Here is a 25,104-nt window from a genome sequence, read left to right as displayed (position 1 = left end):
GTTATTACATGTACAGTTAACCGCGACAATAAGTCACAATTTGAATCAAAATGTAAAAAGAATAAAATAACTACTCGTAAAAATTGTATTCAATCACACTTTATTATCTTGGAACATTCAAACTAGGTTTTGGGGCAGATTAAGAGAAACTCTTGTTATTTCATACAAATCTATTACACATTAATCCAGGCTTTTGTGCACTGCAGTGAAAGTTTTACATTCTATTCACTTTCATAATCTGTGTAAAATACTTCATCATACACTGTACATAAAACTGCATACTAATAATGCCTTTAAAAGCTCAGGCTGTGTGTTCAATAGCAATCTTATGTTTAACAAGGCAGACAAAATTATAAATGCATGTTCGTTGTTTTCTCCAGGGAATTTTATGTTGGTGGAAAATGCAAAGGACCAATTTTAACCAATGTTCAGATTTACAATGTTGCAAATGGGTTGCAATTTTATGAAAGTGTCTTCTATGTCTGTTACTCTCCTAATTCAAGTTCTTCAATCTCCTTCAAAAGTTGTGCCTCCTTCTGCATCTTCTCAAGCTGTGGGATCATTTCAAGTCAACATTTTAGTGATTTCAAATTATATGGTCCTCTTTGTGGCTATGCAGTAGACTTTAAAACAGCATTGGCCAGATTCCCAGACCCAGATTAAGGCTTGACTAAAAATCATTTCTTTAGGCGAAATTCTTTTGGCTCTGCAACATAGACTATGCTTAATGCATATACGGAAAACTGTCACAATTTCTAAAAATTGTGTTTACATAGTTTGTGTTTACATAACATACAGATATCTTACTGGAAAAGTCTACGAAAAACCAACAATTCATTTTGGTGAAAGTAGATCTCATGTAGGCATTGAGCTGAGAAGTACCTGGTTTTTCTGCATCTGTTTGCCTGAAGCTTGCTGCTCCTTGAGTTCCTCGATAGCCTTAAGTTTCTGTGCCAGACACACACAGATTTTGTTTAGCTCGCACACTATTCAGCAGCATACTACTCACTACAGCTTAAGAACTTAAAAATAAGTGAAAATGTATCAGTCCGATATACCTTTCTTAAGTTTTTTATCTTTTTTTCAGTTTCAGGGTCTCCGTGGCTAGATGTGACAGGAGCCTGACTGGAGGAGGCAGGCGGCGACTCTGGGGGAGGAGCTTCATCAGATTTGTTTTCCTGTATTGGGAATGAAAAACCAGGACAATCAATACACAGAATGATGTATTAGTTTGACGCAAATGTAGTAAATGTAGTAACCGTTTCGTGCCGGTTTAGCCACCATCAGGCGCCTACATCATGTAGCGATATGGCATCTCACAGCAATGTGTCATTGCAACTTATCCCAAACTGAAACTTACAGATGGCCTTTAATTGCTCTGCAATGTCTGTTCTTAGAAAATCATTACTGCAGTCTTGGCATTTTCTCCCTATCCCATCTGCTTCTAGTCAGTTCACTTCAAATGCTCGGTGGTCTTTTTTCCTTTCACTGCACCCTTTCCTTTCCTACGTCTTAGAGCCTCCTTCTAAAGGACGCAAGAAAGTTGGTCAAGGACAAGATGAGATGACAGAGAATCGATGCCAAATGTATTCGCCAAACGAGTCCCCCCCCCCCCCCCAACCCCGATGTAGCACAGCTACAAAAATACAAGTAATTAAAGATTTCTTGCTCTACTGCACGTCACTGGACTTGACATTAATCAGAATATTACTGCATGTGTGGGCTACATGCCTAAATGTTTGTTCTAGCTCTATCCAACTTCTCACATGGACACACACTGTCGAAATTGGAGCGCATTTGAATTGACACTGTTCCAAGGTTTTAATTGTCTTTTTTATGTATTATTAGTTCTGTATTTGTCTTTTTTGTCTTGACAACATTTGTTGTAAAAAGTGCTATATAAATAAATTTGACTTTTTATTTTGGCTACAACTTCAGTCCTTGTGTTTATAACTTTGTTCCTAGTTTATCAATATTTCTGTTGGCTTGTTACTCATTAGTATTTTATGGCCACAAACAACCTCTAGAAATGTACAGGCAGCATTCTGGAATACTAAAAAACTTTAAACCTGTTTAGCTGCTTTCTTGGCCTCTCGTCTTTTCTGGTTTTTTAAAGCTGCCTTTGACATCTGCTTTTCTCCAGCAGCTCCAGGCTTCATATTTTGTGGTGGTTCCTCTTCATGCTAACGGAGCAGGAAAATATTCTAGTGAATAACACCACCATGCAAAGACACCGTCACCCACCTCGTATTGATCACACATCGCGTATCCAGTGAGCTCACCAGTTTGTAAGTGCCGCTCTCTGGTTTGTTACGGAGTGCGGGGGGGCGGTAGGCCTGGGCCGGTTTGGCCTCGGTGCTGCCGAGCTCGCTTGACGCCGCCTGATACTTCACCGCTTTCTCTGGGAACGTTCCGGCCGGGAAGGGCTGCCAGAGCACCTCCCAGAGTTCTTTGCCAGCCGGCGTGTCCTGCTTGTAGAGGACGGTCCCCGTGTAGTGCCAGACTTTGAAGCCGTTGCTGACCCTGAGTCTGGGGGAACATGTTGCGGTTGCGATGTGCTCCCCGTCTGGACACCAGGAGAAGTGGGTGGTGTCGGCAGCCTGGGGTTTGGACACCTGCTTATACTTCTTCACGTCCCACACCTCCATCTGTCCTCTCAGGTTTCCAAACCCTGCAAGGACCAGGATGTGGCCCTGAGGGCTGTAGAACGCAGCGTTCCGCGGGCCCGTGCCAAAGTCAAAAACGGACTCGCATTTGAGGTTAAAGACTGTAGCCTTGGCAGGCATGAAGCCATACACAACACAGAACTCTGAAGAGCTGGGGCTCCACGACACGTCGTAAATAGGGCCGTTCTTCGCTGTTAAAAAACAGGGACAAAACATGCTCATGAACACCAGAACAGAACAGGATTACAAAAAATATGATACATCCTCATTTTAACATTTTTCTAGCATGTTAGTAATGCTAGAATGGTTGTAGTAATTATCATAATTAATCAAGCAACATGTCCTGCTTTTCTGTGGAAACCCATTCCTGCCACACAAAAAAGTAAAAATCCAGCACATTTTTTTCCTCATAATTACATTAATTGCCATCACATTATTTCCAGATACTAAGTCATTATTTTGATGATAAGCAGACATTGCAATCCTGAAATCATGAATGGAGTATAATTTCAGTACTGTGATTATAACTTAGTTCACTGAGCACTAACTAGATAATTAAACACAATTAGGGAATATTTGTCCAATATCTTATTAAACAGGAAATAAGTCAGGTTGTCAGTAAGATGTACAAGATGTAACACTGTCAATAATGACGAGGAACAAAGTAACACTGCAAAGTCATGTGGTCAGAGGTGAACTTCGGTATAGCAAATATGTTACTGCTCCAGGATTCAGATGTGACTCGTTGGTATCTCAAAATAACGACTTAGTATCTCAAAATAATGAAGACAGCAATTTATGTAATGATGAGAAGAAAAATACGTGCTAGATTTTCTTTTTTTTTGCTGCAAATGGGCTTCCATACTTTCTTTAGAGTGGGAAGAGGAAGAAAAACAAAAACAATTCCACTACCCTGGACATGCAAACATGAGCTACTAGTTGCAATCCAAAAGCTTTTTTTTAGCTACTCAACTGTCTATGCAACATGTAAGACCAGTGAAGTCCCATTTGTCACATTTTAGTAGGGCAACACTTTATTTGACACTGCAGTCAAGCATTCCAGAGGGAATTACATTTAAAAGTATCTGTCCTTCAGTAATTTTAGAGTCTTTTTTTATTATCTATTGCTGAAGTGTCTTCTTGTGTACTATTTAATGTTAGCTGAGGTTATAGCTAACAACTGCCAAGCTCAAAGTGGGCTAATGTTTTGGCACGGCACATTAGCTTGAAAGACAGCAGGCCGTCAGGAAGGAGGACACCTTCCTCTGCAGTAGACACAGCTGAAACTCCACGCTTCCTGCTGAAAACCTCTCAGGTTTGTCTCAGGTACATAGTTAACAAATGCAAAAAAAAAAAACCCTGCTGTGAGGTAGATGGCGGTCCAGCAGTGGCCTTGTTAGAAGAACTTTGGTTTTATTTCAACTTCTGATCCCTCTACACAGATTATGCCAAATGATTTTACTTACGCAGCTGTACCACTGCACTTTCCCCATTCGTGGCGAGATAGTGTAAGGTCTGCTCTCCATAGTACGATGCACCAGTCTTATCCACTTCGGTGCTGGCCGTCACAAGAACCGCACTGCCTACAGAGAAGGAACAGGCCATTTCAGTGCACGTCACTAACGGTACGCAAGTTTAAAACCATTACCTAAATCATCAGTTTTATGACAGCTAAATTTAATATCCAAATCGATTCATATCGTAGGAAGGGTTGCATACCTTTTTTGTTCCACAGCATGGTCACTCGGTCAGCTTTGAAAAAGCTTTTGTTGGCCAGAGCTGAAGTCGGACCGCCGAAATTAGGGTACTGGTAGAGACGTACAAAAGAGGGGGCACCCTTGCTTCCGGGAACATAGACAGCCACCTTGAGCAGCGCCAGGGAAGATGAGATTATTGAGAGATTGGAGAAATGATAGCTCTGCATAATCACACACATGGGTATTCAAAGAGACGGGATGTACATCAATGCAAAACTTTTAATACCTTGCTTGGATGGTTTCCTGGAGACAGAGCAAATTCTGTCACTTTCTGGAGGTGGAGTTTGTTGGCAATTGTTTCTGCACAAGCAAAACATGCACAGCATGGATACTACTGACCCTTGTGCAGTAGAGGTACAAGCTGATTAATGCGCATTTAAAACGACCGTTATTGTTTGTAATTACAACAAAGTAAAACCAAAAGAAACTGTTCTACTGCACCAGATTTTTAAGTAGATGCAACAAAACGTCCAGAGTTTGAAAGGAAAGACGGTCTTACCAAACTTATTGTTCTCAAAGAAATGAAGTTCATTGTTAACACATCTCACTGCAATACTTTCATCATCTGCCCAACTTGGACACCTTAAAATAAAATACAAAACAAAAACAGGACCCAAATGTGTTTTTAGATGCTACCAACTAGTCACAAACCAATGGACTTGTTACTAGTTAGAAACATGAACTGATGTAAGTGTATCACAAATGACAACAGGATGTAGTCAGAATTGCATTTTCTTTTTGCTGTTATTCACTCACCATCCCTGCACCTTTTTTTGGTAGAATGTTTTGATGCAGTCACCTGTTTTCAGGTCCCAAAGCTGCAGGTTAGCCTCACCCTGAGGGTTGTCCTGTGTTTCTTAAATAGGAAAGGAGTAGGGTTACTAGTACAATTAGAGTTGATTCAGTGGTTATACAAGGTTATCGAAAAAAACTACTATAAAAACATAGTATACATTTAATAATTAGTAAGTACAAAAGCAATACATACAATACAATTAGACATTATTGACCTTGGAACTTCGAGACTACCAATAAATTATATTTAGAACACTCACTGGTGTATGGCTTCCATGTAGCCAGCACTTTGCCCAGAGGAGAGAATTCCAGCATTGATGTTTTCGGTAGATCAAAAGACTTGATCAAATCTCCAGTCGATGCCTTAACCACACTGACCCTACACAAAAAGTACAAGAGGACAAGCATCAGTTATTTCTCAGTATGGGTTCTCAATCACATTTACCCAGTATTTCTAGTCCATTTGGCAAAAGAAAAATCATTGTATTCATATGGCCAAAAGAATGTGGACACCTGACCATCACTCACACATACAAGTTTCTTGGAAATTCCATTCCAAAACATATGGGCATTAAAATGAAGGTCTCGCTCACCTGGACCTTTTGAAATGTGAAATGAAATGAAATGAGCCATATTTTGTCAATTGTGATTACAATGTGATTTACATCCCAATCGAAATTTTTCCTCCGCTTTTAACCCATCTGTGCAGTCAGAACACACACACACACACACACACTAGTGATTACTAGGGGGCTGTGGATCACACGTGCCCAGAGCGGTGGGCAGCCCTAGCCCGGCACCCAAGGAGCAGTTGGGATTAGGTGCCTTGCTCAAGGGCACCTCAGTCATAGCCTGTCTGGGAATCGCAGCTATAACTCTCTTCTGAGAAAGTTTTCCACAAGATCTGAAAGTGCTTATGTGGGAATTTCTGCCCATTCAGTCAAAGGATCATTTATGAGGGAAGGCACTGAAGTTAGATAAAAAAAAGCTATTGTATGTTGCTCTAGGAAAGTGCACCTGCTAAATATTGAAAATGTATGACCCGTCCTGCAAGTGATGTTCCAATTCATCCTGTGCAAGTAACTGGAGCAACTTCACGCCAAATTTGTCTAACTAGTGTTGCCACAAAGTTGGAAACAAGTGTCCAAAACGTCTTTGCATGCCAATATGCTGCATTAATATTACAAATGAATGGAACTAGGGAGCATAGCCCAGTCCCTGATAGAACAGCCCAAGGTCATTATTCTTCCACTACCAGATTTACGGTTCCTACTATGCTTTCTAGTAGGTAGTGTCCTCCAATTATCTGCAAAACCCAGATTCATCTAACAGACTGCCAGAGAGTGATGTCTGGTCCATGACTCAGGAGAACACATCTGCACCGCTGCAGAGTGCAGTGGCAGTGTGATTTATGCCCCTCCAGCTGATGTTGGGTGTTGTGCATGGGGATTTTAGACTTATGTTTAGCTGCTCTGCCATGAAATCTCATTTGATCAAGATGCACACACACAGTTCATGTGCTTCTACTGAGAGGTTTAAACTCTGAGGTGAGCGTTGAGAGAATGGGTGATTTTTACACACTGTGTGAACTGAATTTGTGATTTTTACACACTCTGTTGTCTGAGCTACTGTTGCAACAAGATGCTGAAAATGTACAATAAAAGCACTAACAAACTTATTTTGCAATGCTGGTATTCTCTGGCATTTAAAGTCTCTGATCTCTACAGTACGACACCTTCTACTGTCAATATTCGTCTATGGTGATTGTATAGATATGGGCCGGATTTACACAGCTGTTAGCAATTGGTGTCCACATACTTTTGGCTATAGAGTGCATTTTCATACATACTTATCCCCATTGCACCAGCCAAACAATTCACCGTCACTGCTGAAAGTCACATATCTGCTCTGGCGGTTATCTCTGAAACGTAAGGGATATTGTTAATTACACGTTACATTTGTCCTGACACGTGTCTTTACTGCAATGATTACCACGAATAATGACCCACCTTTGAAAAGTCTGAGATTCTTCACAGTTCGGTGGTCCACGCAGCAGGAACGTTCCGTCTGATCCTCGAACTGTTATTGAGGGTGGAAAGGGGGACAGAAAACTTTAGGTAACCTTGTTCTCAGCCCAAAGACTACTTACGTGGGCCCACAACCTTTCTTAACACCATGTTTTGACGTCTGGAGGTTTCTCACTAGACAGCTTGCCATATCTGTCTAGCGTACCTTGAGTGCTCGTTCCCTTTCCACGGTTTGTCTGTCTATCCTACAGTAACGTAACTAGCTGGCTATTATAGATGTCAATGGAATTTTGTAAAAACAATACAGTGCACAAAGCATATAAATGGCTACAAGATTTGAAATGGTCCACAGAAAAAACAAAAAAAAACTTTGATTCATTTGCTTACCTGCTAAGTGTGGAGTAGGAGGCGCCATATTGAAAAGGAAACGGTCATGAAGGAGCCGCGCACGTGACAGACCTGTCCGTCTCCACCACTTAATCATAGACCGCAGTCTATGCTTGAAATACACCTTATGTGGATTCCATTTGAATGAAATAAGATTTATACTCCATCAAATCGAACCTATTATTGAATACATGAAATTCACTTATGTTGTAATTCCATAATGATTATAGGAAGATCTGATAGATGTACACGGGTCGCCGAGGAAGAACCCCATTTTTATAATTTCCTCTTGACACGTCCTTCCGCTCCATGTGGAAGACCTTTCTAAAAGTGCATCAAGAAAGTTTTCCATCTTGACATTGATGGACATTTAGTCTACATTTTCTGTTCAAATTATTTGGCGCAGAGTAAGGCTACAAGGTGGATCAAACACAAAGCTTAGTCAAATTCAAATACGTTCGGATTTTTTTCCAAAGAAGGTTTCTACTGAGTCTACTTTATCCAAAGTATGCTTTGGATTAAAAAAAAAAACCCACTGTAATTGTGTCAGAGTCTGTCCAGACAGTCCAGAGTCGCCACGACCACGGAATAAGAGTTGTGGGCGGGGCCTGTGTTTGTGTGTGGGCGGGGCCTGTGTGTGTGTACGTAGACATCTCCGTGGAACTTACAACCGAGGAGCAGCGGGGCGACGCGGGACTTCTTCACCTGAACACTTTGGGCTTACTTTAAACGAATTCGTGTTATTTCTCGTCGTTCAGCTACCTCGGTTACTGTTGAAGTATGGTTGCGAAGCAGAGGATACGCATGGCTAACGAGAAGCACAGCAAAAACATCACACAGCGAGGAAACGTAGCCAAGTCGTCGGTAGGTTTCGAGCTACGATGCTAACTGGCTAGCCAGCGCTAACGTAAGATGGAAAACTACCGGTGAGACGTTTGAGAGTGAAGCGGCGTGTGTAGTTACTGTTCACTGTTTAAAGGTGACATTAAATATAATTACTAGCTGATTTATAGGCATCAAACTTAGCTAGCCAGCTACTCCGTTTCAAATCCTCGTTAGCACACATTAGGATATGAGGATGGGTGAGACCAGGTTCCTGAAGACGCAGGACTGACTCTCGACGTGGTCGTTCACACACGTTTTACTACGTGTCTGGTGTTTAAAATACACTAATAATAATATATAATAATAATATATATTTGTGTAGACGACACCTTGATGCAGTTCCCACGTCTGTCCCTACAGAGAGGCCCTCAGGACGAGAAGGCGGCGGTGGGTCCGTGGCTCCTGGCGCTATTCGTGTTTGTAGTATGTGGTTCAGGTGAGTTTCAAATGCTTTCGAGTGTCGTCATTTGTTAATTGAAAGTTTTTACAGGGTGTTATCGTTTTAAGTCTTTATTTTATGATTTTTTTTTATCAAAAAAGTAATTTACCCAAATAACGGATCACGAATTTTTACGAATATTATTAAGGTTGCGTTTTGGCTTGTTGGGGCAAAGAGCATTTGACTTTGCTGTGTTATCATGTGTGTGTCAACGAACCTTGATCTTTGTTCTGTTTTAAATCAGTCAGTGGGCTTCCCATCACCAAAAGCATTTTGCTCCTTTATATTATTTTATCAGAGGTGGGCATTCCAGGTTCAAGAAAGTAAAACTCCTTACCAGGATTTTACTCAAGCTTATTGGATTTTCTAATTGGTTCAAGCCATGTAATATTTGTGGAATAAACAAAATCCAAGAAGCCTGAGCAAAATCTCGGTGAGGACTTACTTTCTGAACCTGGAAGGTCCACCTCTGATTCGAATTGATATTTTAATGACTGCCTCATGCTATTGGAATGCTGTTAGCATGCCACTGCGTCAGTGTTGATAAAGCAGTCACTTAGGCAGTTTGACTTTGAATCAGTAAGTTAACTTTGAATAGTTAATCCTTTCAGTAAGTATGCACTGATGTATAATTTTTATACAGCATGCTCTGAATAAATGCTGAATATTCTCCTGTTCAATGCGTATTAAGTTATGACTCTTAACTTGTGTTAATTCTCAAGGAAATTGTTTGCACTTTATGTTTACCTTCTTGGAATAATGTTAATTTGTATTTTAACTCCTTGCATAGACCTGTAATCCCTATCCTATAATCAGAATGCTAAATGAAATGTCTGAGAGCCTTCAAGGAACAGTCGTGAAAACGTCAACTGAATTTATTTGCTTGATCATGTATTAAGGAAAATAATTGGAAGATTTTGAACTTTCCAATGGTTCACCCACTGCTCTGTTGATTTGAGAGGCTGAAATGACATATTTTCATGAACAGTGGTTACAGATGTTTTGAGTGCTTCCCAGCCACTAAATGTGATACAAATTTTGTTATATATGACAAATTACGTTTTAGCATTAGTAATCCAAAGGATATCAACTTGATCATTTAGCACTTTTTCTGTTTTCTCAGCCATTTTCCAGATCATTCAGAGCATCAGAATGGGTATATAAGCAGACGGCCCAGTCGTCACTCAACATTCCATCCTTTCCTCTTCCTGCTGTGCTGGAAAGGCCGAAGATCGACTGTCCATTTCTTTTGTCTTATTTAAAACATACATTGCTGTAATCACTATTCTGATCTCTGGTGCCTTACACAAATGATGGTTGAATGGAAGAAAATGTTTGAAAAAATCAAGCCATATTTTACACAACATTCCAGCACAGGAGTAAACCCCCCCCCCCCCCACTTTAAACCAAGTTTACTGATGAATCTGCCTTATTATTGCTAACCATTATCTCAGTAACCACATTGAAGCGAATCTTTATATCTTTTTGTTCTTCTTGTTTTTCCATTTATTTCTGAGGATTATTTGATGGATCACTCAAGGCTGTTACTGTATACCATGAAATGTTCAGATGGGTGCCAAAATATGAGGTTTCTATTTAGGCCATATAAACACATGAATTGTCCTGAATTAATGCAATATAATTGTGTAAGCCATTTGGAACTCTGCACCTTTAATTCCTGTCTGTGTTTAATGCTGTGCATTCTTTAACCTGTATTTTGACAGAAATAAATGAAGGTGTTTAGAATTAAGTTTCTTTATTGTACAATTCCAAAGTACGTTTCTACATTATCCAGATGTCCTTTAACAAATAACGATTAAATAATTTCCTTACTAGTTCATGCAAAGACGATTTTTATACGTTTGCAGATTAGTATTGACCATGATATTTGTTACTATGAGTAGATTTTCTTTAAATTGACAATGTTAATGTTTAGAGTAGTACAACTATTACTTTCACCACTAAATTAAAAAGCAAATAAAGTACGTACTCTTATTCGACTAATGTCGAAACGTTTTAATTTGTTGCAACAGCTTCCTGTGTCATGTGTCGTCACTTCCTTTAACAAGTTAAGTGATTTTTGCGGAGCTGTCAAACAAGTAGCTGGAGAGGACGTGCTGCGTGTTGGCTTTTAAAACTAGTCCGCTAGATACTTTAGTGCTTAAAAATGTAGTTGTTGAGTTTGTCAAAATCGTGTTTTCCGTACGTAACACATACACATCACTAGCAACGTTTAACGACTGCACTGCTACGGCGTCCAGATTGGGCTTAACAGGGTTAGTAGCACCATCTCTAGTTAACCAGCTAAGCTAATCTCTAGTTTTGTGTAAACTCGGTAAATACATCATCCTGAATAGATCAGATATATTGTTCTATTGTAATTTATTGACTTATTTTGGATCTAAATACAGAAAACGTATCTGTTTACGTGTACGGTGCTTGTTTCCGCTGGCTGAGCCGTACTGACCAGTGACAGCTGTCTGTCTTGGTCTTGCCTCATTACAGCCTTTTAAGGACAAAATATTTGAGAACAATAGTCACCGAGAACAACAGAGCGATGAAGGAGGAAGTTAACAGGATTATAATGTGGTGGTTTTCTCCCTCTGGCATGTCGAGTACTGCCTGTCTCCACACACGTTAGGAAGTTGCGTTATGCCACGTCATAATCTGAGGCTCGTTAGGAGACATTAGTATAGTGTAAAAACAGGATACTCTCTTCCAAACAGTAAGCCACCCTAAAGGGAGTATCTTTAATATTCTCTAGTGTTAACTCATTAAATCAGAATCCCCTTTTTTACGTTAAGGCATGGAGGCACATAGTTCAGGGCTAAACAGGAAGAGGAGAAGAGAGGGACCGAATGGAGACGCAGAGAATGAAGAACGAGCGAAGAAGATCCCACGAAGAACCTCGGTGAGTGAATCATTTGTAAAAATCATGCAATGACACATCAAATTGAACAGGTGAACTTGTAGGCCACATGGTGATATTGAAACACAGTGTGTGTGTGTGTGTGTGTTGGGGCGGGTATTCTAGGGTCTGACAGAACCTGCCCCCTTTGCTGATCAGTTGGAGGTGGTCACCACTCAATACACTCGCGTGAGCTTAGACGAGGCACGCCGTGGCACGCCAGGTAGTGTTGTGCTGTGCACCTCTCACTGACCTTTTCTCCACACAGCTTAAGTTAAAGAGATGGCCCATCTAGGGACGCTGTAGTAGTTAACTGATTCTTGTTGTGTTCCACTTCATGTTTAGAGAATCGTCCAGTGCGTGTATATGCTGATGGCATTTTTGACATATTCCACTCTGGACACGCCCGAGCCCTGATGCAAGCCAAATGCCTATTCCCCAACACTCATCTCATTGTAGGCGGTAAGAGGCACACAAGCCCCCCCCCCCCCCCCCCCCCCCCGTCCTGCGGTCGCGTTCCTCCAATCCGTGTCTCTTTGCAGTGTGCAGCGACGACCTGACGCACAACCTCAAAGGTTTCACCGTCATGAACGAGGACGAGCGCTACGGTGCCGTGAGTCACTGCCGCTACGTGGACGAGGTGGTGAGGAACGCGCCGTGGACGCTGACGCCGGAGTTCCTGGCCAAGCACAGAGTGAGTCCAGCACGCGCGGCCCACGCGCGGCACCGGGCCTCAACACGCGACTTCACACGCTGCGCGTTCAGTGCTCGGCTCATGTCGAAGTATCTTAGGCTGATTTTTATTTGTTCTTTCCTGCTTGAGCAGATCGACTTCGTTGCCCATGACGACATCCCATATGTTTCAGCTGGGAGTGATGATGTTTACAAGCACATAAAGGAAGCAGGTGATTGGCCAACCATTAGCACAACACAGCAGGGAAAGTTACGCTTTAACGCTAGTTGAACTGTTATTGCGGTTTCAAATCCCAGTGTGTTGTGAGATTCTGTATGTTCATTGTCTTTATGACTGAGGGAATGATCATCTTATTCCAAGGCATGTTTGTGCCCACGCAGAGGACAGAGGGCATCTCAACGTCTGACATCATCACGCGCATCGTCCGTGATTACGACGTCTATGCACGACGCAACTTGCAGAGGGGCTACACTGCCAAAGAGCTTAATGTCAGCTTCATTAACGTGAGTTCAGACAGCTCCTTCCTCCACATCTCCCAAAGCAAACAAAAAACAATCCATCTGGTGCGGTTCTTTTGAGAGAGCCATGGTTCACGCTTTGAATCAGAAGGGCCTGCGGTTTCAGCCATGTAACGCGATCTTTGCAGGAGAAGAAGTACCACCTGCAGGAGCGCGTGGACAAGGTGAAGCAGAAGGTGCGTGATGTAGAGGAGAAGAGCAAAGAGTTTGTGCAGAAGGTGGAGGAGAAGAGCATCGACCTCATCCAGAAGTGGGAGGAGAAATCCCGCGAGTTCATCGGCAACTTCCTGCAGATGTTCGGCCCAGACGGGGCGCTGGTGAGACGCTCTGCTTTATTTCCCAGAAAAATAGAGGACCCGCCGCTTTCTCCGCAGTTTCACAGCCGCTAACGTCTCCCGCGCCTCTCTCTTTGGGGCGGGTGTCCAGAAGCACATGCTGAAGGAAGGCAAAGGGCGGATGCTCCAGGCGATCAGCCCCAGACACAGCCCCAGCAGCAGCCCCACGCGGGAGGAGCGCTCGCCATCGCCCACCTTCCGCCTCCCCTTCTTCACCAAGACCTCCCCGTCCAGCTCGCCTCTACACTACAGCGACGTGCACGGCATCAGCGAGGACGAGGATGAGGACGAGGAAGACTAGGCGGCTCCCCTCCCCCTCCGATACGTCTTCTGAAACGACCGCATTCTGCTGTTCGCTAGGAACCAGGTGCCTGCCGGAGCTGTTTTCAAATCAGTCTGGGTTTTGGGCTTGGTTGGGGGTTTTTTTTTGTTTGTTTGTTTGTTTGTTTTTAAACCACTTTTCTCATACTTTTCTCAGTTTTCTAACAGACTAAGAGGAGATTGTGAGTCTTTGTCTGTGACGCAGTATAATGACTTAATTAATCTAGTGTTGGAGTCTGGTATATCCACTATATTTCATTTTCCTTCACCGGATTTGGCCTTAATGATTGTGTGAAGAGGCATAGGGGTGTTGAGGGTTTTTTTTGTGTATTTCTTTGTTTGTTTGATTTATTTGTTTTTATTTATCCTTATGCCTCATCAGTACCTAATTATGTATTATGTCAAAGCACATGTGTATTATGTTTAATCGTTTAGTGCACAGACTTGTAAACTAAAGCAACTTCCGTCAACCTGCTGTAAGCACCACACTGTCCCACCTGTCATGGCCACTCTCACCGCTCATCAGCTTGTCCCCCCCCACCACCTACGTGAATCCTCCTTGGTCCAACAAATTTCATCACTGAATAACACACACACACACACACACACACAAATACTGTATACCATTTATTTAACAAAGAGGCACTTATGTATATTAGCACCAGGGAGCAAAAAAAAAGAACCTAATTTACATGCATTGTCTGTCTGTCTGTTTGGATTTTCTCATAGTTGAAAAGAAGCCTTATTTTAGACCCACTCCAGGAAGGGGGAGGAGGAGGAGGAGGAGGAGGAAGGCACTGGGTTTAGTTAGACCCATCTCTTCCTGCCACCCAGTTTTGACTAATGGAACGCTATTCCTTTCTTACACTGCGAAGCACTGGACCTAATGCCATAATGAAAACTGCAGAAAATCATTTCTCTGGAGAAAACGTGATCATTCCAGTCTGAGGACAAAAGCCATAGTGTCTTGTGTTCTCTTCACTCTGTACTGGTAAATACACATTTTTAGTACTTTGAACAGGATTATTTTGCTTGATCTATTTTTATGACTTGTCAGTCTCATTTTATTAGTCAAATGTGTTGAGTTGATCAGAATCTTATATTATAATTTCCCATCTGTCTTAATAAAAGTGAGTTTCACGTTCTTTATAAGGCTCTGCGTCTGTGCTGAGATTTATTAGGGGTGTCCTGCCCCAAACACAAGTACAAAGCTATGCAAAGTACTAATTTTGTGGGTTGGCTGTGATAGTGAAGGTTTTGGTTTTCCTGAACTTGGCAACCCTTGTTACCCCTAAGGCCTGAGCAGCAATGTGGCACCGGTCCTGGCCGTATTGGGAAGAATTTCCCCCGTAAATGTTTACATTACTTGTTCGTAGCAACCGACAGCACCAAAAGAAAGTGGTGTGGGAACTTGTATGATTTTATTGTGTTTGAAATAGCCATAGTATGGAGGCACAGCAGAATGTATCAGACTCCCTTGCTTGTGTCTGAGGAAATGGCTTGGACGAGTCTGCCAGTAGAAATATAATCAAAGGGTCATTTAGCATTTTTTTTCGGAGGATGTGCTGGAATAAAACCTCATGCAGTGAAGGGAGAAGATAGAATGAGTGCACCCAGTGACCCTGTTCTTATTCACTGTGTCTGTCAGCAGTTATAGTTTGTTAACCTTAATTTAATGAATTTGACACCCTAGAAAAACTTCGGTGTGACTTTTTCACAGTCAAACCTAGTAAGAAATCAATGATATACAAAAAAGCTACTGTTCCTACTGCACCTTTCCTTGTATATATATTTAATATGTGCAATTTCAGCCATTTAACATGTCTACATTGACCTTCTCCATGGCATCTACCGCTGAAGGACTCTTCCACTAATAAACGCTCCCTCGGACGTGGCCGCTGAGCGCTCGGGCTCAGTCTGAGGTTATGGCGAGCGGGTCTGAGTGGCTTTAAGGGCCGGAGGTAGGCGTGAGAGCGTCTCTGCGTCTCGTCCTGGACTCGGCTCGATCTCTCTGTCTCAGCTGTTGCTCGAGGAGCGCTCGGGTTTCAGCCGGATGGCCCAGGAGTTGGCCGACACCACGCTACCACGCCGGAGGATGCGACAGGTGTACGTTCCCTCGTTGAACTCGTTGGCCACGATGCGGAGGTCCCGGTCCTTGATGGCGATGTATCCGGGGACGGAGGTCACCAGCTGTTCTCCATCTTTATACCAGCTGATTGCACAGGGAGGGGGTGGGGGTGTTGGGGGGGCATCGTCAAACCGTCAGCTCAGCGATTCACCAGGAAATGTACAAAGACCATATACGTCTCTGGACTGTTAAAAAGGAACTGACACTAATTACAGCAGCTCCTAGCAACCGAATAGGTTACAGTGTTTACATAGCTTTAAGACTTTATTTGCTCTCAAGCTGCAGCTCTGCTAGAGGTCACCTGACTTTTGGAGGGACTCTCATGTTTTTGGTCCCACAGCGGAAGCCGACGACTTTCCCACGAGGCACCACCTTGATCTTCACGTTGGCAGGGGGGGGCGTCGGGGTGGCCACCACATCCACAGGCTCTGATGTACAAATACGTCTTGCATGTTTCTGAACCCTTATTGTGTATCTTAAAAATACTCAGTAACGTGCTGGAAGTTATAACGATGACACAGCATGTAATAATGAGTGATATCACAGCAGTTACTGGACCGAAACTCTAGCTTTGTTGCTAGCTGCTCCAAGATCTCACCATAACACAGGTCACACCGTTGAGGGCAGTACTTCTTCATAAAACTCCGTCTCCTTTCACAGAATCCTAACCGGGCCCAGGGGTCACACACGCGCTTCTTATCCAAGCAGCCTAAAGCACAAACACATGTGTTGTCCTTGAAAAAGCCTTTGAAATCATGCAAGTAGGAAAAAGTCAAGGTTACACCACATTATCTGAAACAGAACCCCCCCCCCCCCCCCTCATGGTCACTGGAAGGGAGTGCTTGGTTCACCATAAAGGCGCTGGATTCCCCAGATGTCGTCCTGAGCGATGTTGCGCTGGCCGGTGTAGGTGGCGTTGGGGTGCATCAGAGCACTGGGGTCCCGTGAATGCCACAGGCCGAGAGCATGGCCAATCTCATGGGCAGCAACCTGAACAAGGTCATTGAGCCACACACCTGTGCAAGGAGGAGGACTGAAGGAGTAATCAGTCCAAAACACAGAGGGACAGCAAACGGGAGAGGGACACACGAAGCATAATAGAGACGAAGAACAACAGATGACGGTATGGATGCAGCGCAATGAACCCCCACCTGAAATCTCCAAACAAACAAACATCAGAACCACTGCAGATGGAGACTTGGGTGCATACCTTGCTTCCAGCTGAAGCGAGACTTTCCTAGAATCCAGAACTCGTGGTTGTCGAAGTGGATCTCACCGCGGGGGGGCAGGAAGGCGTGAGCCAGCTCTCCATTCAGGCCGTCAAAGCAAGGGTGCAGCGGTGACCCCCAGCAATCCGTGTGATTGAATGTGTAGAAACCTGGCCCACCACAACCACCGTGAGACAGGTTCTTGGGGGCTAATAGACTAATTGTTGAGTGTGAGCACTTAATTTCCAGAACAGCAAGAAAAAGCTCTCAGAATATGCAGTATCAATTCGACCAATGAACTTGTACTTTCAAAGTCTCTGAGAGCAAAACAGAGATCTGATAGTATATTATTTTAATTTGTCAGGTATAATGCAACTTTGTTGCTTGTTAATTGGCTAGCAATAACGTCATACAGCCAAGCTCACCAATAATGATGTCAGCACTCTCGCTGGGCTTGGTGATTTCAGTAAAGGTCAGCGGGGAGACGTCACTCCATTTAGTGAAGGCGATGCTTATGGCTTTGCGGGTGTCATCTTTATTGAGCGTGTTGGGAAACGTTGTAATCCTTTAAGACAGAAAGGTGACAATTCTCTGTAAGGGAATTATGCATGTGTAAGGGCATGCACTCAGCTTCATTCTGTACATACATCTGCCATTTCCAAGTTCAAACTTGATCAAGCTCGTGTATTTTCCCCCTTTCTCTGACTTCCTCCTCTCATGTGTCTGTGCCGTTTGATCCTCCGATCACTCTGATCGTCCGCTTAATGAAATGCATCACCTCTGGCCCACTCATCCAGAGTACTTACGTGTCACCTGTCTTCTCAAGGATCCCTTTTGCTTTAGCTTGTTAATTCAATTTGATTATGCACTGTAACACCCCCCGAGTCGTCTCCACACCGGTGCTCACTTGTAAGTGATGTTAAAGTGCTCCCACTTGTAGCCCAGGGGGTTGATGGCATAGCGTTTGGCACGACCCAGCAGAACTCTTGGCCTGTTGCCCCAGGAGGTTGGGTGGTGTGGGAGGGGCAGCAGGAGAGACTCCCGTAGTGGCCCGGTGACCTACCGATGAGTAAGAGAATACAGGAGGGGAAAGCAACTGAGCTGAAAGACAGGCTGCTAACCTACATTTTAATCTACTCTTAAATCCCACAGAAACACTGAGCACTCATGACTTGTGGGAGTGTCAAACAGTCTAGACAACAATATAGCAGAGCGCAAGAAGTGCTGCACAAATTCTGGCCTTGTCCCAAGTCTCTTCCACTGGCCATGTCCTCTGTCTACCCATCTTACTAGCTGTGGATCTATGGCCAAGGGCTGAAATATCTGTCACCCTCATGTGAACAAAATAACACACAGCCCACCCTTACCCCTCCTCCAAGTCAACTCCAACCACCTCTCCCTTCTCTTGTCATTTAATCATTTCAACCTTTTTGGATCTAACTCCAAAATAGGTCTAGTCTTGAGGAGACTTCAATCAAATTTTAAATAACTTCTTCCGCGCTTCACTCGCTAAAGTCGCTTGCCAAACGAAGATGCACCGGCTGATAAGATTTTGCTTCATGATTTTGTCTAGCGCACAGTATGATGCAAGCGGTTTAAAGCATGCAGGCTTCATAACGCACTCTAATAATACTAGTACAGTAATTGAGCAACTGATGTGACAGCTCTTACCGATTCTGTTCTGCCTTCGGGGGACAGGAGCAGCAGCAATGCTAGAGGCATCATTATTAACTCAGTCCAGCGCATCCCAAAAAGCCCCTTGGCAGACTCAAAAGTTCTTTCTTTTGCTAGTTACCTTGAAGAAAACAGACGTCTTGGTATTTGCGTATATTCTCAACAGCACGTGTTTGCTTCAAGAGTCGTTGGAGCAGCGTGGCACATTTATTCCTGCAGGAAAAAAAGACATATCCAAGTGCGCGCGCATCCGTGCGGGAGACAGACGCAGCTCATTAGTCCTGTCCTCGTTACCCCTGTCCTCCTACCCCTGTCCTCCTTGCCCCTGTCCTCCTTACCCCTGTCCCACGGCGTTGGAGTGCGTGTCACTGTGGGATAGACCTGCAAAGCTGTGGGACAGACCTGTTCATACACACGACATGACACAGGCTCCTTTTCAGAGCATAACAAACGCGTTCTGTGCAGTTATGCAAATATTGTCCAACTATTCCAAACTGCACCAACGATTTTTAAGTTTTCTTATGAACTTTCGCCATCGCTTGGGGGGGTGAATGTGACCGTGTGCTGCAGGGTTGGGTGTGTGAAAGCGCCGCCCCGCCTTTGTGTGAAACTTGGCTACCTCCTCCTACCTAGAGTATTTCCACTCCACTGACTTGGAGGGCGGCTTCTGTCATTTTAAAACTATATTAAGTTATTTAGACGATGAAATATTAGAGGAAGACCCCAAAATAGATGTGATCGTGTAGGTTCCTTACTTTTCCACTATATTAGGGTGAACCGATTTCCCACATTTCAGGTAGTAGGTTTGACATTCTTCAAGAATTATTGAATTTTGTTCCATGGTATAAAACCATTCAAACATTCTGAGCAGCTCTTGTGAGACATGGAAAGAAATGAAACATAAGAAACTTTCAAAAAACATTTTTAACATTCAAACCAGATCCGCCAAAGCATGACCTTGTCAACATTTCTGCTATTCGGGCTCTTAGGTACTCTGCAAGTCAACTTCAAACAAAAGGGCTGACACCGGTGTTTTAAAGGCCTGCAAATCATGCATGCACAGGCTGTACTCATTAAAAATACACTGTGGAGAATGAGGTGAAAATTTGGCACTTGCGCAGTTTGGCGTAACGCATAGCGTCCCTGGCCAAATGGCCTTCAGTCTCTTACTAACCCCATTAGCCCGTTTGACCCCCGGAGGGCTGAGGGACAGTCTGTGGTTTCTCAAAGTGCAATACTGTTAATTCTCAGGTCATTAGCCACGAAGGTCCGATACTGGCCAAACTGGAGGATTTGGTTGGTTAGAGGAATCATTTGTCCAAAGACTCATCATAGTACACGAGAGCAAGAAAGATGTGATAATAAAGTTTATACGAAGATTGGTCTTGAACATGAATCAGTTGTTGATAGATATAATAGAAATGTAACATGAATGGACATTATTTCCAAAATAACAAAAAATTGACAAAGGAAAGCAGTAGAAAAGCGCTTTAAACTCCGGCACATTATCCCATGAAAGCGTTCCGTTCTCACACCCGAATAATAAGTCTGGTTATTTAACAAAAAAGTTGTGTGACGGTGCTGAATTAACATAGACTATGGGATTCCTGAAGGAGAAGACAAACATTGATTGGACGGAGGACACCTGAAAAGCGGACTCATAACTTCCGCCCTTCGCTTTGGCAGGAGGCCCAGAGACTTGGCAGTTTCCCAGGTGAGTGCGGAACCAGAGGCTGTTTGACCCCGCGCTGTCACTCACACTGGGAAGGAGCAAGAAATGAAAGGAGAGGGAGTTGGAAGGGCAGAGCAGAGAAAAAGTGGCAAGACAGGAGCTCCTCTTTCACGGGCCTTGAGAGACGAGAGTTTAATTGGCCATCGATCCATCAGTCGGACCGTCCTTTGGCTTCAACAACCGATTAATGATTGGTCATGACGTCAGGCCCAGCGCGTGTCCACCCACCCACCCACACACACACACACACACACACACACACTTGCCCGCTTTTGGATGTGCTCTGAGAGAATATGGTGCCACATAGGAAGTCAACCCCCCTCAACCTTGAACATACTGTAGTAAAGTCAAAGTCAAAGTCAAATGTATTTATAAAGCACTTTTTACAACACATGTTGTCACAAAGTAGCTTCACAAACGTATGGGTCCAGATCCCTAATGAGCAAGCCAAAGGCGACAGTGGCAAGGAAAAACTCCCTATGATGGTGGGGATTAGGAAGAAACCTCGGGAGGAACAAGACTCAAAAGGGAATCCATCCTGCATTGGGCGGCCCGTTAGCACAAGTCTGTATGTGTGGACAAAATGTGGTTCTACAGTTATAGTTATGGTTCTTGTTCCCCGGCCAAGTAGTCACAGTCCCTTCAGTGCCGATGGTGAGCCTCAGGTAGGAACAAGCATCAGCACGTCCTCTTGTGGCAATGACACATCCAATCCCGGCATCAGTACATCCACCGGCAAGCCAGACCATCTCCTAGGTGCTTGTAGATGCTTGCATGCAATCGTCTTGGGTAGAAGCATGCAAAAAGATAGACAATACAGGTTGAGTTTGTGAACATCAATTTAAAGAACCATTGATTTAAATATACATAGCTCACGTGCCAGTGATTAGCATGTGACTCCTGTAAGCTAATCTATAGCAGCAAAACTAAAGGGAGGGGTTCAGAGGTGACCACAGTCATGAGCGCTCACTGAGACATTGCTTTCCAGTCAAGTCATTGTCACAACTAGAGTGATGCCATGACACAGCTGGATGAGAGTATCAAAATCTCAGATTACCAGATATCTCAACGTCTGGGCCCCCCGAGCCCCACACATTACAAGGGGACTATTAACTGAAGGCTTGATTAAATAGGTGAGTCTTAAGTCTAGGTTTAAAGATTGGAACTGTGTCCGAATCTCAGATTGGAGCTGGAAGGCTATACCTAATTGAGGGGCTTTAAAAGAGAAAGCTCTGCCTCCGGCTGTAGTCTTACAAATTTTTGAAACTAGGATAAATCCAGCATTTTGGGAGCGCAAAGGGCGAGATGGGTTGTAGTAAGCAATGAGTTCACTCAGGTATTGTGGGGCAAGACCATTTAATGCCTTTGAGGTCAACAGAAGAAGAATTTTAAATTAAATTGGACATTTAATCGGAAGCCAGTGTAATGCCGCGAGAGTGGGAGTAATATGATCGAATTTTCTAGCCTGAGTTAGGACTCTAGCTGCAGCATTTTGTACAAGTTGTAGCTTCTTTATGGACTGTTTAGAGCATCCAATTAGAAGACCATTACAGTAGTCCAATCTTGACAAAACAAAAGCATGGACCAGCTTCTCCGAAAGCTAATGAAAGTAATTGTCTCAGCTTGGTGATATTATGTAAATGGAATAAGGCAGCCTTAGTGACATTGCATATGTGTGTGTCAAATGAAAGATCAGAATCAATAGTGACACCTAAGCTTTTTGCAGTAGATTTAGGTGTTACTGAAAAACCATCTAGGGTAAGGGGAATATCAGCCCAATTGCTTCTAGTAGCTTTGAACCCAAGAATCAGCACCTCTGTCTTATCAGAATTTAGTTGAAGAAAATTAGATGTCATCCAGTTTTTAATGTTGGATGCAGTTCTCAATCTTGAGAGTAGTAGTGATATCATCCAGCTTGGAAGATATATACAACTGAGTATCATCTGTATAGCAATGGAAGCTAATACCATGCCTACGAATGATAGTGCCCAGTGGTAGCATATATAATGAGAATAATATGAGGCCCAGTACAGATCCTTGTGGGACGCCATATTTTACCTTAGAATTCTCTGAGCATTCGTTATTTACTAGTACAAATTGGTAACGATCTGTCAGGTAGGACCTGAACCAGGAGAGTGCTTGACCTTTTATGCCAATGAGTGTCTCCAGCCTATTAAGTAGAATATTATGATCAACGGTGTCAAAAGCAGCACTGAGGTCTAGCAGTATGAGAAATGTCCTTTATCAGAGGATAAAGATTGTTCAGTACTTTAGTCAGTGCCGTTTCAGTGCTGTGATGATCTCTAAATCCAGACTGAAATAACTGACATGTTCTGTCTGTAAGAAGGAAGAGAGTTGTGAAGATACTACTTTCTCTAAAATATTGGATATGAACAACAGATTAGATTGGCCTATAATTGGACAGTTCCTGGGGGTTAAGGCCAGGTTTTTTAATTAGCGGCTTAGTACAGATGTGCTTAAGCCCAGTCTTGGAGATGTTGCCCTGCTGTTTAGATCCAAGCTTAATCTCAATATTAGTCAGATGTGCTAAATGGACCGACATTTTCCCAGCAAAGAAAACACCACAGAAAGCAGAAGTTCGTTTTACTTTTTATTAGGATTAACAAGACAATCACAATGTTACCAAATGAAGTGCACACACTGAAGCTGAGGGACCACGCCCAGAGGACCCTCAGCATCTCTCAGAGCTGAAGAGCAGACAGGCACTCCGTGTCTAAACACAAAACAGCTTAGAAACATTTGTAGTGTTATCAGAACACTGCAGTTGTCGGAGCACAGGCACAAACACGTCAAGGGCAGAGGGCAACCCAACATTTTCAGTGGGAACAGGCTTAAACAAGGTAGGACGCCTTGCTGACAGTAGAGCAAATTCCTTAACTTTAACCATCTTTAGGTCTTTTTTGTTGTTGGGTGGGGGAACGATATCCAAAACTGGCCTGAGGAACAGAGATGCAGAACTCGTACTCACATCCAACTCTGCCAATATCTCAGCGAGCAGGAAAAGATTCAAGATTAACTTGAAATTGATCTAAACCTTGGTTCAGTTTCAAAGGAATTCCAGGAGCCCATCTGCTGTGGCTGCCTCCCCACCCCCCTCTGAATCCACATTCACAGTTAGGCCTTCACATTTGTGCCATAAATCTCAGAGAAATCTAGTACTAGGAGAAACACTGAAGAGGGAGATGTCAGTGCATTGGAGAAATCATAAAAGGTACACGTTAAACCTCCCGTAAACAACCTGGTGAACACCCAAGCACAACAGAGGGCAGACACAAAAGATCCTGAGAGATGTTGGGGGACCCCCTGCTACAGGGGCTCACTGCACTCTCACACACACACACACACACACACACACACACACACACACACACACACACACACACACACACACACACACACACACACACACACACACACACACACACACACACACACACGACAAATCCAAAAGCAGGAACTGTCCAACATCAGCCTGGCAGTTCACTCTCAGTCCTTTATGGTGTATATAGTCCGTACACACATACATACAGCTGGGTTTAATCTACTATTAGTATTTTGTTGCTTTATATTTCCTCATTTCTGAGAATTTTGGTCACACAGAGAAAGTCTGGCAAACACAACAGCAGAGACCAAAGCAGACAACTGTTGCTCAACATTAGTCATGACAAAATAGGTATTTCTGAGGCAGTCTGAAGTACAGCCATTGATGAAGTTAGATGAAAAAGAATACAAGTGATACAAGTTGGGGCAAGAGCATTGATGAATACACACACACACTGTTTACAAAGACATGGACAATATCTAATTAACAATGACTAATATACCTGCTGTGTAGGAAAACAAAACCTACCTGTATGAAAAGAAAAAGGGGGATACAATTTATGGTGTCCATTAGCTGACTACACTACAGCATAAAAGTACAAACACCAGCGATTTGTGGGGATGTGGGGTGGGGTTTAAAGAAGCCATATTAACATTGATGACGCCTGCGTACAAAAGCACAGGTTCACTGCTAATCACTTGTTTGGGTGAATGGGAGTGATGGCCCTGCCGTGTCCCAGCAGTCGGGGGGGGGGGGGTCAGGAATGTATGTGGGCAAATCAGAGGAGAAAGAATGAGTGGGCTGATGGAAAATGGGGCCTCATCTTATAGCAGGTTCACCATATACAACGGAGGGGGGAGGGGGTTAATGAAGGGAAATGAGTCTTGCATGTTCTTTGCTCATAAACATGTCTGAACTTTAAATCTATTTTTTTATCCACAGGACAAGTTTGTGTTATCTTTATGACTAGTTGTAAATCTTTTAATCCCTTCCCCCCCATAATTGTTTTACGCTGTTGGATGTGAGGAGGAGAGGAGGGAGTGAGAGAGTGAGCGAAGGCCAATGATCTGCACCTCCTCTGCACTGCCCTACACCACCACCCCCCCTCCACCCCACCGCATGGGCTGGGAGGCCCGCCGTTAGCAGCGCGTCTCATAGATGCCACTGCGGCCGATGTAGCGGACCCATTTGATGACGTCGTGGTCGCTGTAGTTCAACTTCGGCTCGAACACTTTCAGGTAGCGGACCTTGAGACCGGACGGGGCGAAGGGCACCTGGACGGGAGGA

At 43.5% G+C, this 25,104-nt stretch overlaps 5 protein-coding genes across 7 annotated transcripts in view; 2 read left to right on the top strand and 3 right to left on the bottom strand.

The window, feature by feature from the left end:
• Positions 1-83: 83 nt before the first annotated feature.
• On the bottom strand, positions 84-8,131 carry eif2a (eukaryotic translation initiation factor 2A). 2 transcript variants are annotated; one of them, XM_076990798.1, is made up of 14 exons: positions 7,633-8,131; positions 7,228-7,297; positions 7,068-7,139; positions 5,479-5,597; positions 5,180-5,279; positions 4,923-5,005; positions 4,650-4,723; positions 4,386-4,530; positions 4,133-4,249; positions 2,283-2,857; positions 2,070-2,183; positions 1,059-1,178; positions 883-948; positions 84-551 (listed from the first exon to the last, which is right to left on the bottom strand). In XM_076990798.1, exons 1-14 carry the CDS (start codon positions 7,727-7,729, stop codon positions 486-488), a joined length of 1,818 nt encoding a protein of 605 aa, XP_076846913.1. In that variant the 5' UTR covers positions 7,730-8,131; the 3' UTR covers positions 84-485. The 2 variants fall into 2 exon arrangements, with proteins under 2 accessions (XP_076846913.1, XP_076846915.1); XM_076990800.1 differs by lacking the exon at positions 7,633-8,131 and adding an exon at positions 7,451-7,586.
• Positions 8,132-8,274: 143 nt separating this feature from the next.
• serp1 (stress-associated endoplasmic reticulum protein 1) lies at positions 8,275-10,702 on the top strand. The gene is made up of 3 exons (XM_076990804.1): positions 8,275-8,496; positions 8,878-8,953; positions 10,080-10,702. The coding sequence occupies exons 1-3, from the start codon at positions 8,413-8,415 to the stop codon at positions 10,118-10,120; spliced, it is 201 nt and encodes a 66-aa protein (XP_076846919.1). The 5' UTR covers positions 8,275-8,412; the 3' UTR covers positions 10,121-10,702.
• A 310-nt stretch (positions 10,703-11,012) lies between these two features.
• pcyt1ab (phosphate cytidylyltransferase 1A, choline b) lies at positions 11,013-14,829 on the top strand. Of its 2 annotated transcripts, XR_013125248.1 has the most exons (10): positions 11,013-11,232; positions 11,761-11,867; positions 11,991-12,087; positions 12,210-12,326; positions 12,407-12,558; positions 12,691-12,769; positions 12,919-13,061; positions 13,205-13,393; positions 13,503-13,778; positions 14,462-14,829. XR_013125248.1 is itself a non-coding variant. In XM_076990784.1 (9 exons), exons 2-9 carry the CDS (start codon positions 11,763-11,765, stop codon positions 13,710-13,712), a joined length of 1,092 nt encoding a protein of 363 aa, XP_076846899.1. In that variant the 5' UTR covers positions 11,013-11,232; positions 11,761-11,762; the 3' UTR covers positions 13,713-14,425. The 2 variants fall into 2 exon arrangements, 1 of the variants encoding a protein (XP_076846899.1); XM_076990784.1 differs by lacking the exon at positions 14,462-14,829 and having other exon boundaries at positions 13,503-14,425.
• A 48-nt stretch (positions 14,830-14,877) lies between these two features.
• Positions 14,878-19,134, bottom strand: mmp23bb (matrix metallopeptidase 23bb). The gene is made up of 8 exons (XM_076990783.1): positions 18,740-19,134; positions 17,976-18,127; positions 17,494-17,633; positions 17,071-17,238; positions 16,712-16,876; positions 16,459-16,569; positions 16,162-16,288; positions 14,878-15,944 (listed from the first exon to the last, which is right to left on the bottom strand). Exons 1-8 carry the CDS (start codon positions 18,812-18,814, stop codon positions 15,749-15,751), a joined length of 1,134 nt encoding a protein of 377 aa, XP_076846898.1. The 5' UTR covers positions 18,815-19,134; the 3' UTR covers positions 14,878-15,748.
• Positions 19,135-23,072: 3,938 nt separating this feature from the next.
• ap2m1b (adaptor related protein complex 2 subunit mu 1b) overlaps positions 23,073-25,104 on the bottom strand; it is a 13,405-nt gene continuing 11,373 nt past the window's right edge. Inside the window, exon 11 of the mRNA XM_076990782.1 lies at positions 23,073-25,091. Coding sequence (XP_076846897.1) covers positions 24,957-25,091 — 135 coding nt within the window. The 3' untranslated portion in view covers positions 23,073-24,956. The remainder of the gene's footprint in view (positions 25,092-25,104) is intronic.

This window comes from Brachyhypopomus gauderio, chromosome 2 (assembly GCF_052324685.1).
Source record: "Brachyhypopomus gauderio isolate BG-103 chromosome 2, BGAUD_0.2, whole genome shotgun sequence".
NCBI classification, from domain to species: domain Eukaryota; kingdom Metazoa; phylum Chordata; class Actinopteri; order Gymnotiformes; family Hypopomidae; genus Brachyhypopomus; species Brachyhypopomus gauderio.
The sequence above is the reverse complement of the archived record's forward strand: the minus strand, read 5'-3'. Positions and strand labels throughout refer to the sequence as shown.

What these genes read in the sequence shown, in the direction of transcription:
- mmp23bb (XM_076990783.1), bottom strand. Translation starts at nt 18,814, where the DNA reads ATGCGCTGGACTGAGTTAATAATGATGCCTCTAGCATTGCTGCTGCTC. An exon ending in CACTTTAACATCACTTACAA is followed by an intron (nt 17,634 to 17,975) that starts GTGAGCACCGGT and finishes TCTGTCTTAAAG; the next exon opens with GATTACAACGTTTCCCAACA. An exon ending in ACGGTGTGACCTGTGTTATG is followed by an intron (nt 16,289 to 16,458) that starts GTGAGATCTTGG and finishes TTTGTACATCAG; the next exon opens with AGCCTGTGGATGTGGTGGCC.
- pcyt1ab (XM_076990784.1), top strand. Translation starts at nt 11,763, where the DNA reads ATGGAGGCACATAGTTCAGGGCTAAACAGGAAGAGGAGAAGAGAGGGA. An exon ending in AGTTCCTGGCCAAGCACAGA is followed by an intron (nt 12,559 to 12,690) that starts GTGAGTCCAGCA and finishes CTGCTTGAGCAG; the next exon opens with ATCGACTTCGTTGCCCATGA. An exon ending in TCGGCCCAGACGGGGCGCTG is followed by an intron (nt 13,394 to 13,502) that starts GTGAGACGCTCT and finishes GCGGGTGTCCAG; the next exon opens with AAGCACATGCTGAAGGAAGG.
- serp1 (XM_076990804.1), top strand. Translation starts at nt 8,413, where the DNA reads ATGGTTGCGAAGCAGAGGATACGCATGGCTAACGAGAAGCACAGCAAA. An exon ending in GAAACGTAGCCAAGTCGTCG is followed by an intron (nt 8,497 to 8,877) that starts GTAGGTTTCGAG and finishes CTGTCCCTACAG; the next exon opens with AGAGGCCCTCAGGACGAGAA. An exon ending in GTTTGTAGTATGTGGTTCAG is followed by an intron (nt 8,954 to 10,079) that starts GTGAGTTTCAAA and finishes CTGTTTTCTCAG; the next exon opens with CCATTTTCCAGATCATTCAG.
- eif2a (XM_076990798.1), bottom strand. Translation starts at nt 7,729, where the DNA reads ATGATTAAGTGGTGGAGACGGACAGGTCTGTCACGTGCGCGGCTCCTT. An exon ending in GAATCTCAGACTTTTCAAAG is followed by an intron (nt 7,140 to 7,227) that starts GTGGGTCATTAT and finishes CTTACGTTTCAG; the next exon opens with AGATAACCGCCAGAGCAGAT. An exon ending in CAGGAAACCATCCAAGCAAG is followed by an intron (nt 4,531 to 4,649) that starts GTATTAAAAGTT and finishes GCGCTGCTCAAG; the next exon opens with GTGGCTGTCTATGTTCCCGG.